Source organism: Bombus affinis, chromosome 4 (genome assembly GCF_024516045.1).
Source record: "Bombus affinis isolate iyBomAffi1 chromosome 4, iyBomAffi1.2, whole genome shotgun sequence".
Taxonomy (NCBI): Eukaryota; Metazoa; Arthropoda; class Insecta; order Hymenoptera; family Apidae; genus Bombus; species Bombus affinis.
The window spans coordinates 14,210,579-14,231,591 of NC_066347.1; the positions used below are offsets into that span (position 1 = coordinate 14,210,579).

General features: G+C 36.7%; 1 protein-coding gene and 1 long non-coding RNA gene across 5 annotated transcripts in view; one reads left to right on the forward strand and one right to left on the reverse strand.

The window, feature by feature from the left end:
- The window catches only part of LOC126915533 (FH1/FH2 domain-containing protein 3), a 241,471-nt gene that overhangs the window by 46,637 nt on the left and 173,821 nt on the right, over positions 1-21,013 (reverse strand). For all 4 annotated transcript variants that reach the window (XM_050720280.1, XM_050720281.1, XM_050720279.1 and 1 more), the window contains 3 exons: positions 19,828-19,933; positions 3,127-3,640; positions 1,259-1,521 (listed from right to left, as the gene is read on the reverse strand). In XM_050720280.1, the coding sequence (XP_050576237.1) occupies positions 1,259-1,521; positions 3,127-3,640; positions 19,828-19,933 (883 nt within the window). The remainder of the gene's footprint in view (positions 1-1,258; positions 1,522-3,126; positions 3,641-19,827; positions 19,934-21,013) is intronic.
- Positions 610-19,821, forward strand: LOC126915551 (uncharacterized). Its single transcript, XR_007710249.1, has 3 exons — positions 610-700; positions 19,531-19,623; positions 19,696-19,821. It is a non-coding gene; the product is annotated as an uncharacterized LOC126915551 (long non-coding RNA).

The window sequence follows — 21,013 nt, forward strand, 5'->3', positions numbered from 1 at the left end:
AGTAAAGTTATAAAAATGTAATAAATATGTTGTATCGATATACTACACGTTAGAAGACAACTTCCTCGAAATAGCAATAAACGTGCACACAAAAGGATGAAAACGGTGAAAACGGTGAAAACATAACCGTTCAAATCAGTCGATTACTCGTGTCCGCGACATCGATATTCCGTTCCCGGTGAGGGGAGCTCACGCGACGTACTTGATCCAATCAGCGTGGATCTGCACTACTCGTTTTCTGTGACGTTGCGAAGATCTAAACGTGCTCAATCACGGACCCCTTCGAGCGAAACTACGCTTTTCGCTCGGTCTCTAGCGTGCAGTTCGCATTCGCCGCGTGCTGCATCCGCAACGAAACGCACGGGGGAACTGAAAACCGCAAGGTCTCTCTCCCGAGAGAGGGACGATCCGTTAACGCGGAAATCGCCGCTCGTGGGCGTCGAAGTTCGTATTCATCGCGCGGTCGAATCGTTAACGAGCGGATTTGCGACGTACATCGACTATCCGTATGCGTATACGCGCCAAACGAAAGTGAAAATGTATTTCATTCGGGATAACAGAGAGAAAGAGAGAGAGAGGAGGGAGGGAGGGAGAGAGAAAGAGAGAGAGGAGGGAGAGAGAGAGAGAGAAAGAGAGAGAGAGAGAAAGAGAGAGAGAAGGAGAAATCATACTGGAACGATACTGACCAATTGAGAGACTCGTAAGGAAAATGACTTGTCAAATTTTTTGATTTTTTAGGTAATAATGCGTTACTGTTGTTAGGAGAGTATTATGAGTATTACCGGTATTATGAAGAATAGTCTGTGCCCTGACTTATAGCCAAATGAAGATTAAGTGGTTCTACAAAAATAATCTTTAGCAAGGGTACAGAACTGCACAATTTAATGATGTGAAACTTAGTTGATAGACTTTTGGAAATAATTACAAACGCGGCTGTTGATTTGTTTTTAGGCGTTTTAGAAAAAAGATTTGAAGAGATAAATAAATGAAATAAATAAATATTAAATATAAATAAATGTAAATATGTAAATGTAAATATATAAGTAAATAAATAAAAGAGATAAATATATGATACACGTAGGAACATAAAAATATGAAAACAGGATAGACATACGTAAAGACAAAGAACGCGTGAAATGTCAGTGCTATAGAATATTATCATGCAAACATAGATAAAGACGAAGTAAGATATCTTATCGATGGTCAGCACCTATCTAGGAAAGTCAACGTAAAATAATACGGAAAAGAGGTGTCTCACCTTTGTTCTCCTTGTAGCTGCCATTCAATTGAACTTCGCCGAGATGACCCTGCGAACTCTGAGAACTGCTCGACTCGTCGTCGTCGTCGGGCAAACTTGAGTTTAGCGTGTTGTTCAGTGAGCTTATACCCAACGAGTGGTTGAGCCGCGGACTTAGGCGCGCGTTCAAGGACATCGACAATGGAGACGTGCCCGTCGAGTGTCGCCGGGATTTTCGCCGTTCGTGAGAATCCACCAGGGACTTCCGGTTTCGTAGCGTTTTCCTGCGAGAGAAAAGTGTCTCAGAGTGAATTATTATGTTCAGGATTTTCATATTTCGATGTTGTGTCGTGAATTTAAAATATTATACGATGGATCTTAAGCGAGTTTCTATTTTGACGTTCATATTGCCTAGTCATTGATTCGTACTACTTGATTGGCGATACGAGTCGCGATATTTGCGTAATCCACTTGAAATATATTGATCGTCGTAACTCGCCAATTTATATGGTATTATGCCAAGCGAAAAATGAAAATTTACCAGTCATTCTTCGAATTTAAGTGGCATATATATTGGGATATAATCTAACCAGAAAAACTGCAAAATTTGTTAATCTTTTTTCAACTTTGTGATTTTGTCGTCGAAATAGCTTCTTTGGTCATGACATTATTTGAGCAAAATAATATATTTGGATTTCGAAGCTTTTAAAGTAACACCATTTTATAGAAAAACAAATTTTTTAAAACACTAAAATCGAGACATTATGTATAAAATATTTTGCGTATGAAATACCATGTCCCAGGTATAAAATAATGATATTAAATACCATTCAGATTCGACGAAGGGTTCAGATTCTTGAAAATTTAATTTATTTACTGTATATATATACATGATGACTTTTCATTTATACGTTAATGGACAAAACATTAAATACAATATATTTGCCACTCGCTTTCCACTACGAGTGAAAATTGAAAATATTATTCAGACTGCACAGTCTATAGAGTCAAATGAAGCAATTTTTACTCACTGGAGAATTCAAAGCAATATACCTATCTGCGTTTGAACATTCAATCAACTATGGACATGCGATACATCTAGTGATTGTATTCTAGTTTAAGGGCTACTTTGGAACAACTGACTTCTTCACACGAACGCGACCTAGAATGATGGATACCTTGCTCTCAATTTGCTTTATCCACCTCGCGATGACCAATCGATCATTTAGAAGAGTCATTTATTATCACGTATAGGAACAAGGGATTTCGGTATAACAACGTGATCGTTCATACGTTAAGAGGGGCGATAGATGACACGCATTGACTTAAGAATATTACAATTTTAAAATAAATGGCTCAGATCTAACCCATTCTTTAATAGGTAGATGTACGGTTATTGAATTAATAAATGAGAACTAGAAGAGCGAGCTAATGCGAGAATTATGAGAGTCATAAAGGTCAACTTGTTAGCGTGCTCGGATAAAACGGAACTTGAAATTTATTGCGGTAAAACGATGATTAGGCATTAATCCAAACACATGCCCGCGAAAGCGATTTTGTCTGAATAATCCGACAGTTCTACCACTACATATACTGCCAGTTCAACTGCTTTTACTCGTACAAATTGATATTCCGTTATATTTTGGAAACATGTTCATTTTATCTTCAAAAACTATGTTCTATATATTTTACATGAGCGAGTAAGATCACTTAAGACTTTCATACTCGGTCTTTCGAAGATTCTATCTGCACGTAATCCTCCGGAACTTGCAACTTAGACCACACGAAATTTCTCTACCTGTATTATCCAGAACACGTTACATACTAAAATCAACAAAGTCGCTAAAGGGAGAAGGGCCAACGAAGCTATCGAGGCCTCAAATCGATACCTGATGTTATCGTCTAGCTGACGAATAGGCGAGCCTCTATCGTTCCCGTCCTCGTGATGCAGCACGGCCTCGTAGATCTGGAATTGTCTGAGTAGATCAAGATCGGTGCCTTGCTTCGACATGTACCTCTGGATGATGCCCTCGATCCCCTGCTCCTCCAAACAGTCCACCTGATCGTAATAAGTGTCCTGGTCCGGTATACCGTTCAAACACTTGTTGACCAACGTCGTCGCGTAGATCAGTAATTCCGTGTCGGCGGCGTCGTAATCCTTCAGCAGCTTCATCACGTTTGTCCAGGGTATCATGCCCCTGGATGTATCGACCGATCTAACGGCCCTGACCAGCAGCAGACTGTTCGTCTCCACATATTCGACAAATACCAGCAACAGCTTCAGTGCAGTCTTCACCACTAATCGGAAGCGGCTGGCTATTAACGTGTATAACCACTGAACCGTCTGACCGTGTTCCATCACTCCATTCATGCCGTCCACATAGAGCATCACCTGACCGAGAGCTGTACGATTAAAAGCATAAAATTGTTAATTAGCTTATATTTGTGTAAGAATTTGAAAGAGAAGAATGTTTGTTTGAGGATGATAGAGAAGTGTCAAATGGAGAAGAATTAAAGATAAAGTTGAATTAGTTTCCGCGTTTGTAAATCTTGTTTAGGGGTATACAAGTAGCTAAATACCAAATGATTTGTTTTTAATATCAGAGATCTTGTTCTTTACCATTGAACAACTAACTTATATAGACAAATATCCGATACCAAATTCCTATAGTAAATAAATTTGCACTAAACTATCTGTTTACTAAATTCATTCTCAAGCTTTGTTCTTATTTGTGCCGATAAAATGCTGAAAATTTATTCCCTCGTATTATTCTATTAACATGCCTACTTTCACAGATATACGAACAAACAAAAACGAAACATTTACAGAAACAACGGAGAACTACAGCCTTCCTAAAACGACCCGGCATACCTATATGAAAACCTATAGCACGATACGGAAAACAATTTTAGTCCCTGCAGCCAAATCCATATTCAACGTAAAACAATTCCATAAACGAACAAACTTTCGGTACATTTTCCATCTGCGGTTTTCGTCCGAAAAATTGGAAAGTTCATGAATGAAACAAAGGTTCGCCTGAACGACCCTAACGCTCGCGTAATATCTGGCACCCTGCGCGCGAGTTAAATATACACGCGCGCGTAGTCGTTCGCGGTTCATCAATTTCGCATGAATCATAATCTTCAGGACGGCGGAGAGGTCTTTTGTTTCCTAGAACAACGGAACTTTCTCACGCTCCCACCCCTTCACCCTTTCCATTTTCCCCTTTTACGTTAATCCTTTTTTCTCTCCTTTTTGTTTGGTTTTCGACGGGAGCGCAGGGAAAGCATCGCCACATCTCTGACAGCCGATGCAAATATCCAATGAGAAGCTTTTGTCGCATTCTCCGCCGCCACTCTCGCGACCACCAGGATGAAATCCATCAATCTCCGAACGGCTCAGATCGACTTTTGTCATTTTTCTCTTTTCCACTTGCCAGGCGACGCCTCGTGTTGTCCGCGAAATTGATTTTTCGCCTGACTCGTGCTACCGGATTTCGCGGCCCACCTTTACCACCGGTTTAACGCGTGCCTCCGAGCGACTTGAAATTAGTTCATGTCGTTGCCAAGTTTGCAGTGTATATTTGCAAAGTTTGGCGAATTACTTAGATGATGGTGGGAGAGAAATATTTTTTTAAACTTTTACCTTAATTCGAAGGATATTGATGTATAATAATCCCTGGGACTATAGTTACGACATAAATAAATTGGCTAATTAAAAAGAAATGTTAAGTTCCAGAATCTTGAAAATTAAAATATCTTTCGGTATATTTTACTATCTTCCAATGTTTGAAAAGAAAACATTGTTGTTTTATCAAACGTTACTTTCTTTATAAAGCTATCGATCTTAAAATCCACGAATTTACTTACAAAGATTCTACGTCATTGAGTCATCAAGTCTCATTTGAACTCTGGAATTATCGCGATGCTATATATCGAGTGTACTTCTTTCGATACAACGGCCGTTAATTGGTCCATAAGTCATAACTAATTGCAAAATCTAAATAGAGATAAAATTATATGAAAGAGGAAGTGGAAAATTTTAACGAGTCATGGTGTGATTCTTCTTTTCTCCTAGACGAAATTAGGATTGGAATTACTAAAATCTGCTTCGTTATTGATCGCGACTCCTATTCTGTTCAAAAATTACTCGCCACCTGTTATATTAGGTCGTCCCATAAGTTCGTGCCGTTTTTCGAGCGGTTATATATGTTAAGATTGTTTACATACCTTTCAGTTTCATGAAAAAATGTAATCCCCCTGTCGTTGTATAACTTCTTCCCATTTTTCTGGTAGGGCCATTATTCCGTCTCGATAAAAGTTCTCTTGTTATTCTTTAAAATAATTTTCTAAGCTATTTTTGAGAATGTCAATATTTTCAAATTTTTTACCTATTAAAAAGTGTTGTAATGCTTTGAACAAGTGGTAATCAGATGGGGCAATGTCTGAGGAATATGGGGATGTGGTAAAATTTCCCAATTAAATTCAGACAATTTTTTTTAACGCTTTTCGCTACGACATGCGGTCTAGCGTTGTCGTGATGGAAGATAACGTTGTTCCTATGCATTAAACCTGGTCGTTTAAACACCTATGAATCGTTGTCTTAGGTATTTTCAGAACATTTGACATCTCTTGAACTGTCAAACTTCGTGATTTTTCAACAAGATCCCGAATTTTATCTTCGTCTGTCTGAGGAGGACGCCCGGAGCGTCCGTCGTCTTCTAAACAGAAATTCCCAGCTCTAAAACGTCGGAACCACTTCCTACAGGTGCGAGATGAAAGCGCATTTTCTCCGTAAACAGCACATATGTTTTTCGTGGCAATTGTTACAGAACTTCCTTTCCGAAATTCATATAACATGAGATGTCGAAAATGGATACGCATTTCACTCATGATTTTTTACTCTTAAAAGTCACTGTGTTCACTATATTACGATCTTATGGGATGACCTAATAGAAGGTAGTCGCGCCGGAAATCCGGTAAATTACGCAATAATAACTAGCCGCGAACAAATTATCAACTCGTGCAACGAACGTTACGTGGTCATGTCAAAAGTTGTAATTTACTTGCTGTATAACTAGTACGAGTTCTAATTGAGCTTGGTGCATTGCTGTGCGACAATTAATTATTGGGTCATGGTGGTATAACTAGTTCTCTGTCGAAGTGTACAAGTGATAGAAGCGCAGCTAATCGTGGCCTTACCGACGATAAAGTAATGTTTACTCGATGGGCAAGTATTTGCTATTTCTTCGATAATTTTGCTTCCATCGTTGTCATATCACAGATACCGAGAATAATCTTATTTGATCAAACGAAATTTTATTCTTGAATTTCTTCGATAAGAATTTTTATTCTTATTGAAAGATATATGAAATATCTGATTTGACGAACTGTTTATAATGTAGCAGAGATATATTTGTTTGTTTATATATGTTTATGTTATATATATGTTTGTTTTCAAATCTATCGAACTACGAGATTGATAAAGAAAAAGTTAGACTTGCATAGAAACAACATGATTTGCTTAAAAATTGTGGGAACATATTTATTCACAGGAGATTAATATTAATTTTTTCGAATTTTGTTTTAAACATCGAATATCTATAAAATTTCATAACTGTGAACGAAGTTGATGCGGAATTTACTTTCACTGTTTTAAATGTATCAGTTCTGACAAAGTGAGTGATACAAATATTCGATAATAATTATAAAAATGTCAAAATCGTAAACGCAGGACACGACGCGACGTGAAAAAGGAGCTTTTCCTTTGTTTACGAGATTCGTTGCTGCGTTTGAAAAATGGAAACGACAGATAGGTGCAAAGCGAGATAGGAGCGCAGTGTACTTTATGAAAATAGAGTCCCGACGTCGGGTCGCGTCGTTATTCTGTTAGTTGCAAGTATCGATACCCGTTCGAAACGCAATGTTTTCATAAAATACTGGACTCGATTTTCCTCACTGATATTTATGTATCTACGTATCGTATTAGATATCGACATTTCATGTACGTAGCAAAAATATTGCGAGTGAAGGAAATGAATATCCCCTATCACACGATGTAACGGTTACTTTAAATTTCATTGATAATCCTGAACATGACGTGTGTAAATAAAATGAAAATTGAAAACGGTAGTCGAGTTCACTTTTCTGACATTATAGGAATATGTGAAAAGATACTACAAAAACGGTAGGATACAACTTATTTATAATATAATACAATAGAACCACAATTATCAGAACGCTGATTGATAGAACAATTAGTCATTTGTTCCATTTGGACTTGGTCATAAAATTAACGAAATTATTATCACTGCCAGATTCACCTAACAGCAGGTCTCGCATAAATCTTCAAATCACCAAGACCCTAAAAATCAGATGACTAAAGTCACAAGAGACTAAAGTCTCTTTGATTCTGAAATTGCCAAGATTGTAAGATGCACGATGCGCATAATGTCGAAGTTCTGTCGACCCTGGGATCGCTGAAATCTCAAGATCTCATTGGACTTTATGATTTTTTGACTCTGTTATTATCAAAGTCTCACAGTCCATCTGCAACCAGATTTTTTAATTTTACCGATGCAAAATATTCGGAATATTTTCCAAATAAAGTCTCGCATTGGCATATTTATAAAACATCCCTTACCGACCTTATCTTTATTAATGAAAAATAGTGCACACACACACGCAATGATGTGCGTTTCTAGTGCAGCTCCTTTTCATTTTAACCATCCTTTAGCTGCTGATTCTGCATAAAACTAAATGTTGAATTTGCTCAGTTCGCTACAGCAATGTAAATGAACCTAGAAAGTAATTACATGAGAAGTTTGCAAGATAAACTACTCTTGATTATTTTCCAGTATATTTTTCCAGTTTCTATGCAACGTTTCCCTTCGACAAAATATGAGAAATATTATTGTAGCTTTATGATTGAATTGGATTGTATTGAAAAAAACTTGGTATACCAATAAAGCCACCGAATGAAATATTAAATTACAACAATGAAAAATTCGTATAAATCCGTAGATTTTAATTTCTTTCTGGACTGCACAGTAGGACGTTTCACGTTGTAATTCAACTACGTGAAGAGCCGCGGAGAGACAAGAACTCACAGCAATATTGTAAATATTTCGCTGGTTAACTTTTCCAATATATAACAATATTACCGCTAATATTGTTTTCGATCTCAAACAAAAACATATAACTTAATTATTGAACATTCCACGGAGAATAAAATCTATGTTTAATGAGATTTTTATCGTAGGAATTTCACCATCAAAGCAGAAAAAAAAACAGTGATTTATTTGTTGTATTAAATACGAATGTAATTGGAACCAAACAAAAGAAACAAGATATTGTTCAGAGAATTAATGAAAGACCGATAAGAGAAATAAAACTGTACGCAAAACATACATGTCCTAATCCAAATCATAAACACGATTAGTGTCTTTTTCCATTACATTTTGTTATTTCAGTGGACACTTAAAATTATGTCACTTTAGTGAAAATTATAGTAGTATAAATCAAGATTATAAGAATTTGAGTTTGGTCAGGTATTTAAATTCTTACAAACCCCTTTAATTGTATAATTAATTAAGTCATCGTTTTATTATATATACGCAATAATTTGAAACGTCTTATAATAATAAACTCAAAATAATATTTTCTGAAGGATAACGGGGAACAGAATTTCATCGATATAATCCTCAGCTAACCATATTATATTAAAAAATATTAAAACAGACATAAAAACTTATTTGAAACAATTATTTCGGAATATCTTCCAATTGCTATATGTAAATTTTATAAGAAATCCGTTATCATCCACAGCTGCAAATGTAATCTTTGATGGATTCGTGAACGTATGGAAACTAATGCACATTTACCACTACATAGGACACTTCGTGTTGGGCAACTGACCGCGTTTTCCGATGTAAATGGGTTAAATCAGCGAAAATGCGTTAGTGAACTGTCGGATAATGGAACTATTGTGTCGATCGAATGAAACTTTTCTTCCGTAGAAAGATCAGCCAGCCGGTAATTTCCCTTTAATCTATTCTGACCGATTGCTCGAATTCGGCATTCATACCACTTGGTCCATCGTACTTTTTCAACTAATTATCCGTCAATTGTAATGATCTCTAATGAACGAGTTCTTGACTGATGAATATTCAAGTTTCTTCGAAAAATCGATCGTGTCCCTCGTAAAACGTTGTACATATTATGTGTTGTTATATAATGTGTTATAAAATTACATGTAATTTCAAGCGTTTTATGTCCTGAAAGTGAGTATAACGATTAAAGTGACGCGGAAAACGATCTTCTAATTGCTCTGAGCAGTGTATTTTAAATATAACTGTCTTTTTAAAAAGTAATTCATACTAGTTGTTAAGAAAGTATTTTCTTAATTGTTAAAAATGTAAAAAATGTACACGACATGCAAATCAAATTTCGTTGAATTAATAACGTTAAAACATTGCTTAAACTCCGTACGTATTTGAAAGCATTACTTGTTGAATATTCACCGCGAACCAATTTCCTAAATTTAAAAAATCTCAAGAGAGAAACGAGTTTTCCATTTTTCTTAAATTATGATGTTCTTTCGGTGGTATAGCATTATCGATAATATAATAAAATTTCAATATTTTTTCGATAAAATCGTATAGAATGTAATTTGCAGAGGAAATTAGCAATCAATATCGTCGATTCGTACTGTGTGTATAATATTATAATATTACTTTTATATGTGCTGAAACGAATACATGTTTCAGCATGAACATAAAATTTTACCCTGGTAATACTATATACTTTTCTATACGGAACGCAATAAAAATTCAATTTTCATTTCGTAGGTTTCACATTTCTTTTGTTTTTTCGCGGCCGGCTACAGTATTAAATTTAGATTTGTTCACTGCTGTAACAGAGTACGCGATGGCATGAAAAGCAGCTCGTGAAATTCGTTCGGGCGAAAGTTTCGCTAGGGCGACTGTTAAATTAAACATCAGGAAGTTCGGAGTACCGGTTGGCTGCCTGTTTAGTGCTACACCGAAAGACGAAGTTTGTACGACTATAAAGAGTGGCTTTTCTTCCCACGTAAATCCGAAAATCGAACTTCAATGGACATTTATCAAATTGCGAAAAACACGACAAACAGAATGCTTTACGTACTATAAATTTATATACTGCAATAAAGATCTGCACACACTTTGTACATAAATTCTCGTCCACAAATGTTAACACACTTAGAGAACATGAAATAAACTTGAAATATCATTAGGAGCCATTCAAAGTTTTATGATTACTATTTCGCGATTTATGAAGAGTCCGTGTATAACAGCATGTTGTAATAAGAATTTCATCAATTATAAAATTGAACTCTTTCCTCGAAAAGTTTGTATTGCCTTGTACAAGTATTTACTCGGTATATTAAAATTACGAAACCACGAAATTAAACATATTTTTAACACAAAAAAAAAACGGAGGATACGTTTCTGATTTCAGCACGAACGTTGTAAGTGCTCGACCGATATTCACATATAACGAATTGCATTTATCCAGAAATAATCTAAAGTTCTAATCTAATCTAAAGTCATCGGATTTTATTACCAGTTACGATCAGTGCAGTGATAAGCGTTTGAAACGTATAGCAAACCAAACGAAACTTCCGTAACGTATCGGGCATTCGTATCGAAGTAACCTCGTGGAAAAGCATGACAGCCAACTTACAGCGGATGGAAATTTTTCAGCAAGTACCGAGAGTATTTTCGAGCGGAACTGACTTTCTTTCGAACTGCCGTTAATTTCTGCAACACGGACCCGTCTTTATGTTCTCCAATTAGAAACCGATGCTAATTGAACCAGGTTCGAATAAATACACGAACGACGTTTACGATCCATTCGCGAAATCGAAATTGTTCCGCAAGCTGTGCCGGTGCAAGGAGCAAGAAAACGCGCATAATCTCGAAAGAAAATTTATCACGGCCCAGGGTGGCCACTCATAAATTCCGCCGATAAGAAACACGGCACGTTAGCAAAATTTAATTCCGCGACCGCTTCCAGTCTCGCGTTTCACGCGACACCCGACCGACAAAATGAAAAAAGGAAGGACAAGAAAAGAGGAACGTCATTTAGAATATATCGTTTGTACGCGATAACCCGATGATCGTGGTTATCTGTCGTGGTGCTGGTTTTAGCCGGAGATTTATTGTTGGGCCAGCCAATAAAAAAGAGTATGCTAATGCGGTAATTATGCTAATAATAAACGTTACACGACATTACGCGTTTAACACCCTCGCTAGTCCGAGGCCTGGTAGACCGTGGTGATTTAACGTAACAACACGACCGCGTAAATTTAGCAATTTGCATGGTGCCGCGTTATTTCTCGACTGTCTTCCTGTTAGCGGGAGTTATGTCGCTGCTTTTAATCCAATCCGTCTGAAAATCGTTTTGCGTGCGATGGAAAAATAGGCTAAGCTAATGTAACCTGGCCAGAAGCTGCGTTAATGGATAAAAAAATAAAGGGCCGATCTATAATGAGCATTTATATGCATGGCGTGTCGAATATCAAGCTAACGTTAACATGTAACTATATTGACCATTTGGAACAGTGTCTCTCACACGGAAATTTGGGAAAACGAGTCTTTTGTGACCGTGAGGGTTGCTTCTGCTATCGCAATTGTTTAGAAACGATTCACTAAAAAAAGAAAAAAACTACCCCCTTTATGTACAAACGATTAAAAACGATTAAAAATTACAACGTTACGAACTACAAAATATAGATACGTACAGCTGTATTTCTGTCCCATTGTTCATTCGCCAAAAAAGTCAGTATCAATTTTATGAAGACAATCTGTATGTTCCTGATAATTGTAAAAACGATAACCTGAAATCCGTCGTTTTGACGAGTTTGATAATTCTACAACTAATCGGTGTTTAAGAAGTCGTATAATTCTGTTGTTTCTCATCTCGTTAACTTGATCCCAAGAGCTTGCAAACGCGATGGCAAAAAGTTAAATGTCCCGAAGAATTTGAGAAGCACTGGCACGGATTAACGTCACGTTTCAAGCATCGACGTCGCAATCGTAACGTCGCGCCGCTTCATCGGCACAATCGCGCCGGTAATGACAATAATTGTAAAGCGATTTAAGCGCGCCACGGTTGCGGGCATTAGCCGGCCCGTTATCATTACACCGGCCATAAGTTACGCCGCGAAATCTAATTAGAAGCGTGTACGGCAGCGTAGATCGCGCGCGTAATCATCGACTATCGGTATAGCTCTATGGGGATATTATAATCAACGATCGATGATTCACGGAATCACATGACTTTTTATACAGTGTAGTGTGATTGTAGTTCAACAGGTAATGTCATAAGAATGTAGAATCTGGTTAACTGGTCATAAAATAATTATTTTGATTATAGGCGACATTTCTAGGAAATATATCGTTCATTATTTGAGATAATAAATTACTATGAATTATAACGATATAGACATCATTATGCACTATAATATACATTGACGTAATTATATTCCTGAATATAACAATTTTTTTTTAATGTTTCAATACATTTACTATGTTGACCATATGGATTTAATTATACTATACCATATATGTATATACTTATGAATTTTTTTCTGTATTTTAATCCCAAGTTTGACATCGTAAAAAGCAATATTCGATTATCTCCTTCAATTCTCGTACATAAAAATAGGTGCTCTACAAACGACATCGATGTGCTCCTCGAGGAAACAACCATTTAACACGTACAAGAGTACTAGTTAGTCGCGTATGTTATACAATTTCATCAGCATATATCCAAAGAGCAGCCATAATTTTCCGCGCGAAAAATCTAGCGACAGCGTCCAGTCGTTGGGCGAAGCACCCTCGTGTTACCCGTTTTTCCTCTCGTCGGCAACGAAAGCAAAACAAAACGAAAAAAGAGGCAAGAGAGAGGGAGAGAGAGAGAGAGAGAGAAGGAGAGAGAGAAGAAAAAACGAGGAAGAACGAAAAAATGAAAGCAAAAAGCTGGCGGAGTAGCAGAAGAAAGGAAAAAATATAGGTGGGAACTGCGACGACATTGCGTCCAACGGCACAGAAAACGTTTTCCCCGGTGATTTAGAATCATAATCCACGTGCGCGCGTCCCGGAAACTTGGTTTCTCCTGTCGCCGATGCATCTCTCGAATCAAACAAGGGGATCGATAGAAATCTGTTCCCTAGCAAAAAAGTAGGTGAATGTTACGCATTATGCGATGTTGGAATTTCACCGATAGCGTGCACATATACACGCAATATCTTTGTTATGTAAGTGTACGTAAGTTCCTCCATCGCTAACCTGCACCGATATATCGCAGGATTGAAGATGCGGAAAAACGTAGGAACCGTGTCACTTCGAAAACCGCTGTCAACCGATCCATCCATGCTCTACAACAGCCTTACAGTTTTAAATACAGTTTCACAAATATTTTCATATACAGATTCATCCCAAACTCGGTTTTCTTTTGTCGTTCAACTAACAGCTACAGAGATTTTCATTTTAACGAACGTTTATATAACTACAATAAAAATATCCATCACGGGGCATTCAGAACTTTAAAGTCTACGCCAGAGAAATCTTGTTTCGCTGACATTTAAAGGAATCTCTTTATCGCGATTTATATAAAGTAATGAAGGATAACAAGTGGCCGGGTACCAGCGATGTATGGTACGGAGGATGTAGCGTATATTAAGTTACTTTGACTGAAATTGCACTTAGCGGTAGAATTTATTAGATTGCGATAAGGTTAGATGAACGTGTAACGAGCAGTTGAGAGAACGAAACGCGAGGGAGATTGTATTATGTGGTTACAAATTATAATGGTTCCAGTGAATTTGTGTACGAAATAATATGGAATAAAATTCGTTTAACATTTTATCATTTAACTCCGTTTACCGTAATAATTATTTATAATGAACGTTTCGAGCGAACGTGAAAACAAGTACTTCTGAAATTTCGCTTATCTCCGAGTAATTTACTTTACATGGTGTTCTTCGTGCGGATTATCTTTTCATTTAAATACGAGCAATTAAATACTGCTACAGACGAAAACTAAATTGCAGTAGATAGAATGCTTTAAAAGGTATATGAAACATTGAGAAACGCTTGCTTATTTTTGACAGAATATAATTTAATTATAGAGTTGCGAGTAACAATTATATAATTACAGCGTGTAATATCATTACTATGATACGACGAAATTGATTTTGTTATAGACACGCGATGAAACATTGGTGTCTGTAAGACTAAAACAAATTGGGGCATACTTTTCGGATATAATTTATAATAAAATATTTTGTAAAAGATGAAATCCTATAAGAAGATAACGGATACTACTTTTGGCAATTAATTTTTCTTTCGTGTTATTCCAAAAAAAAATTATTTCCAGTATTCTTCTCGTTTTCTACTAAAGAATATTCTTCATTATTAGAGATTAAATTTTCTTCGATTTTTTAGAGCAATTCATTGAGAATGATTGCAAAACTGATATTTCATACACAATAGACTATAACAATTTGAGCCAAAATCACAGTTCTAGAATCTTGGTCCCTTCAAGTTCGGATACTTCATCTGCCTCAAAATATCAAAGTGATCGATATCGGGAACGCCATGCGAATGCAGATATGCAAATGTGCCGTGGAGTCACGGGATTTTACGTTCATCGCGTCGATCGGTTCGATGAATTCCTATTTTCGTTTTATCGCGAACATGTCTTTTGATTTATATGCTGCTGTCGCTGTGAGAACGCGCGGCTGTGATTTAAAGCAACGATCGTCGCAAAATTCTACATTTTCAAGCTCCTCTTGACGGAATTCAGTGAATTTCTGTAGGGAATTACTGCTCAGACGAAGGCTCGCAAAAAAGATTTTATTCCAAAAGATTTGATACACTTTGCCTGACTACGGTATAAAGAATCTACTTGTTCTATTATTCTAAATTTATATACATACAACAAATTTCTCCTGTTTGAAATAAAAATTCTAATTATTGACAATCTCGAGTTATAAACAAATGTTGCTTCGTTTCTGTTGCTGCATTTAGATTTCACGTTTCGTTTAGTTTCCTAAAAATATGGAAAAGGAAATGTTATACTAAAAGCATCGATGACAGAAATATGTGTTAGCTAAGAGCATGTCAGACCTTCGACTGTAAAATTCTTTAAGCACGTAATCCTTTCAAAGTATGTATAATCTTATGTTTGCATTGATCGCAGTGTTTTGATATCGAATTAACTAACGTTGTGTTATTAATCCTGGTTTCTTGCTTTTTTATTAGATTTGACTTTCATGCGAAGGAATCTTCTAAAATATTTGATATTTTTTAATTAAAATCTGAGAAAGATATGATGCATCGCGAAATGATATAAATTACTGAACTATGATTTATGATAAACGATATAATAATTGCTTTTCGCGCTTTGTTAAGTATTAAGTTGGCCGCAAAGATATTCTTTAATAATCCTAACATCATAAATTATGAAATTTCACAAACGTTTCCGTTTGAGACTATGAAGTTACCATATTTATTATTAGTCTTTACAACACGCAAGTGTTAGTTCTTTTAGACATCAGTTCTTACGTTGAGAACAACTATTTAATAATTAACGGTAATTTGCTATAGCGACAGGTACTTTATTTAGATGTAGTAATCATTCGCGTCCTTAATTGCGTACTTATTATCTCAGTTAATTGTCCTTAATACGCTGCAAATAATTTTCAAAGCAGTTTATCATTACCCACTTACGCAATTACTATCTTTCACAAGATTACTAAATATATTTGACAAAAGTCACGATGATTTACTGTAACCTAAATCCCAAGTCAGAAGACAGAAGACCCGTAAAGAAAGAAATATTTATATCTAAGAAATAATCCAACTGAATGAAGATTTAGCTGATCTTTGCGATGAATAAGTTAAGGGTCATCAGTGACCTGAATGGAAAACTTCAAAACTGACTAACACAGATATCCATTCTACATGTGAGTAAAGCTCGCTATCTGTTATACCTGAGTTGAGCGAGCATCTTATCAAAGTTACCATTGGAACGTTCCCGAGCAAACCGAAACTGTCAGAGAGTCGGCACTTTAACGAGCCAATAGCGTGGCGAAGCGTCGCTGTAATCAACCAAGACTGACACGCCGAGATGCCGACATAGTGCTCGCGTTCCACGAGCATCGTGGATTAGAAGATTGGATGTTCGTTCAAGCCTGCTCGTAATAAATTTCCTGTTTACCAAGAGATAAGGAACACGCAATGAGGCCCCCACCCTTTAAATTAGACAGGTAACATTGCCCTCCCAAGTGGCTTCCTCCAAGCGTCAGAGACACGGGTGAAACCAGGGCCTGATTTACGCGCGTGATAAACCTAACTGCCAAATTGTTTTATGAATTACTTTATCTGCCACTCCTGCTACTTATCCAGGCGCCCTCTGTTGCTCGATACTCGTTTAATCTTAATTGACCCGGCCGAACAACTACCGAGCCACTTTGTCCCCCTTTCTCTCCTCCGCCGTGTTCCTTCTTCTTGAAAACAGTCGTAAAAGGATCGCTGCGAACCTAATTTAACTCGCTTCGAAGGAAGGAAGTCGTCTGTAAGAACGCTACCACGGTTAATCGGTAGAAAAGGATAAAATAAAAGGATAGACGTCTGTTGATAAATATGGAATAATTGCGAAGTGGTATAAGGAACAACGTAAATTAAAGGAGAATTGCACAGAGGGCCAGGAATAATTGCGTCGATGTTTGTGAGAGATAAAAGAACATAGAACTTCGACTTTTAGAACGGCGTTTCAGTCTTCTGATACGGTAAAAGTGTCCGTTCATAGCTCTTTCCTGTCTCTACGATGCTATTGTACTCTGTACCTGTATATCAATGTACCAAGTACACAGCACAACAAATTAGACACGACACACTGGATTTTGAGTTTTTGGAAACAATTCACTGACTCTCGTACAAACCTGCTACAACGTATTCTCTTATTCGGCACACAACGGTAGTAATAAACAAGGTTTTTCTGAGAGATTTCATTTTCATGAAAGTAATACGTCCATTAGTAGGAATCGACGTAATATCGTTACGCTTAACAAGCGTACTTTTATTTCGATCATCGAGCTAAACGTTAGAAAATCACTTGCAACACAGTTTCTACTGATTTCCCGGAATCGAATCAGACTACAGTTTTCCCCCTCAAAAAGAAACAGCTTACGGAGACGAAGAAGAATCATCCCTCCCGTGCGAGCAGTATCTCCGGATAGCAGGAGTTTCAGTTTCTTGTGGAAGGTCTCTCGAGGACTCCCGGAGGACTCGTTCGGTATACAATGCACTCGACAAGTCCCGCGGTAATCGAAGACGAGAGGCGACTTTGGTTCGTTATCGGAGCCGGGAAAAGAGCGAGGAGGGCACAAGTGGACCGCGTTCCGTCCCGAGCAGCCAGCTGACGCGGAATTGGTCTTCTCGCGGTGTTGTTCGCCCGAAGCGAAGGTTTACGAAGCACTCGAGCCGGCCTGCGCCGCGGCGAACCACTCGAAACACGATCAAAGGGTGCATTCATAATCTGCTACGCGTCGCGGTTTTGCAGATGAATCCGTGCCCAGATGCTTTTGTAAACAGTCTACGTTAACAGCGCAATTTCGCGTGTGGACGTCCATTGTCGGAGCTATCTGACTATATTTATCGCTTATTATGGAGTATTATGGAGTTTTTATCGCTCAGTTACGACGTAGTTGGTGGAATATAACGAAGTTCGTGTAATAGGCGTAAATAATAGACGTAAATAGGTTCTCTCTTTTATTAGGTCGTCCGAAAAGTTTCTTTCGTTTTATAGAGAAATAATGAATACACAACATTTTTCGTTTTATATTGTTTTATCGAATTACGTATGATCCATTTTGTTCTATCAAAATAAAGATTACAACGTTCGACAGATTAGATTTCATGTTCGTATAAAGATGCGACGTTGTAAAAGACGTGTCTGTAAAAGAGAGACACTTTCGGACAAGTTCATGTTGAAGTATGTGGATTTAACGAGTATTAACAATGATAAAAACAAGCGATCTGAAACATTTTGGATAATATAAGGACTATAATAGATCCTTGTTATAGGACATATTAGGTCATCGCATAAGTTCGTGCCGATCTTTGTGTATACATTTCATATTTTAAAGAAAAACAAGAGAACTTTTATCGAGACGGAATAATGAAAAATGGGAAGAAGTTGTACAACGAGAGGGGGATTACATTTTTTCATGAAACTGAAAGGTATGTAAACAATCTTAACATATATAACCGCTCGAAAAACGGCACGAACTCATGGGATGACCTAATATGTTAATTTGAAAATGTCTCCTCTTGTCTCTTTTAATACTATGTACCCTAATCGTTAATGGGAAACTGAACCTCTGCTTGATTCTAGAATTAAATATTCTTAGAAGACTAAATGGGTTTGCTTTCCTTTGTTTTTGTTAGTAATTAATTTCCCCAACGACTAACTTTATCGTTCACGCGTACACATATGCGTTAAAGCGTGATTACCAAATGCAAATGCAAAAATGAATTGAATTTTAACATCAAGGAAACTGTCTCCGAGACTAAATTCGAGCTAATATTACAGCTTCCTTCTCAAACCACGACACGTATTACGCGAAAATGCGCGTCTTTCGACAGAATGTTCTAAGGCGAGAAGAGGAAAATGAGAGAAGGCGATGTTGTCGCACGCTTGGGACTCGGTTTCGCGAATCCGTTGATGTTAGCTCGTTAAGTGTTAGTTGCATTACCCAGGTATTATCTTATCACTGTTTACGGATGTGTCGCAGACGTACCATGTTCTCGTGTTTAGCGAGAAATGTCGAGACTCGGTCGCGTCTGAGATTCAGCTTGCTATAATGAATTGTTAGATCGTCAAAATGTTCGTTTCTTAGTTCACTAGCTTCTCTTACAAATATATCATTGAAGATACAAATGTGTGCATATTGATCCATTTTCTATATGAACAATGTCTAATAATTCATATAGAAAATGGATTCCAAATGGAAAATTGTTCCTCTTTTTTTTTTTTTTTTTTGTTAAATTAGGGGTACTGAGTTTTGTGTTCTATTTTTCCGTAATGATTTGCCCCGTGAAACAAAGACACGAGTTATTTTAACATTTGAATTATTTGAGATATTTGAAACAATGTCTAATAATTTCAAATATCTCAAATAATTCAAATGTTAAAATAACTCGTGTCTTTGTTTCACGGGGCAAATCATTACGGAAAAATAGAACACAAAACTCAGTACCCCTAATTTAACAAAAAAAAAAAAAAAAAAAGAGGAACAATAAAAGAAGAAAAAGAAAGCCTCAGTCTGATCAAAGGTAAGATACGGTGTGCTTAGAAGAATTCGTAAAAAATCCGATTTTTTGCATCGTAAATATTTATGGTTGTAGTCGACTCGAATTCCCGCGAAAAGTATAGCCTGGATGATACACGGAGGAACCTTCATACGCTATTAGAAGCCTAAGCCACGCTGTGCACAAAAACACGTTGCAGGTCTATCGACAAATTGTCAGTATACTCACCTCGTAGTATATAATTTTGATAATTCTGGTCGGCCTCGCTGCCAACCTTGATGAGGCAAGCAAGCCCATCATTTTGTACAAACTCGTGCACCAGGTCCTTGTCCTCCTGCAAAACCAAAGTTTATGGTAAATAGCATTCGACTAGCCGAATAGATGTCCGTTATACCTCTGATCATCGCTTATCTCTAATTTATTCAACCTGAAACGAAGCACCTAATCGATGACTCGGCGTCTCTGGATTTATGGTCCATCTTTTGGGAAATGTTCGAACGTTTCACGGCTTGATTTATGATACATCGCGGATAAGGATAATCCTTCAGATAGCATCGTATTTAACGACCATTTTCGATACAAGTTTCAATAACTTTATTCGCGAAAAGTGTAAAACTTGTTCAACAACATCTTCGTTGAGAAATGAGAAACGAGTTTATTCAAAACAATTCCATTAGCTAGAAGAGTAAAATTCTTCAAATATTACGAAATTTGCCATTAACATTGGAATTATCGGTCATTAACATGTATTCCTAAATATGTTATGTATAGTTAAACAGAATTAAAACAATATGGCGAAGATATACAAGTACATGTAGTTATGCTTGCATCTTAATAAAAGTAAACATTAACATTATCAAGAACATTTGCTTGTTTTTACTAGTTGTAAAAATGAAAAATTCAATGCCAGGCATTTCCATCGGTTTTGCAATTTTAATATTAAATTAATGATTATTTATGCCATTTTCTTGTGATAAGTAACCATAAGTAATTTGTTTTCGGAAAGATGCACACTGATATTTCCACTCTCTTTAACTTTAATCTCCAAAAATATCACAATTTCAAACATTCCACGTTCAATTAACAAATACGTACATGTATACACCATCATTTATTATTATTCGACCGATTTTTAAAGACGAATAACGTTGCTCGAATAATTTAAATTTCAACCAGCTACAATTTTTACCTCATAAAACATTGTTCATTGTTCCAATGAAGAATCATATGGGTTAACAACGATAAGGAACTCTTATTTAGCTTTTACAGTAGAAACGAACCAAAGCACAAAAATTGTACCTATCGTACGAATGAACGTGGACGATACTATATATATAATATATATGCACTCTACAATAAGCCATTTCAACCTTTTAACTACCTAAATTTTGCTTTGCTACATTTCACGCTTCCA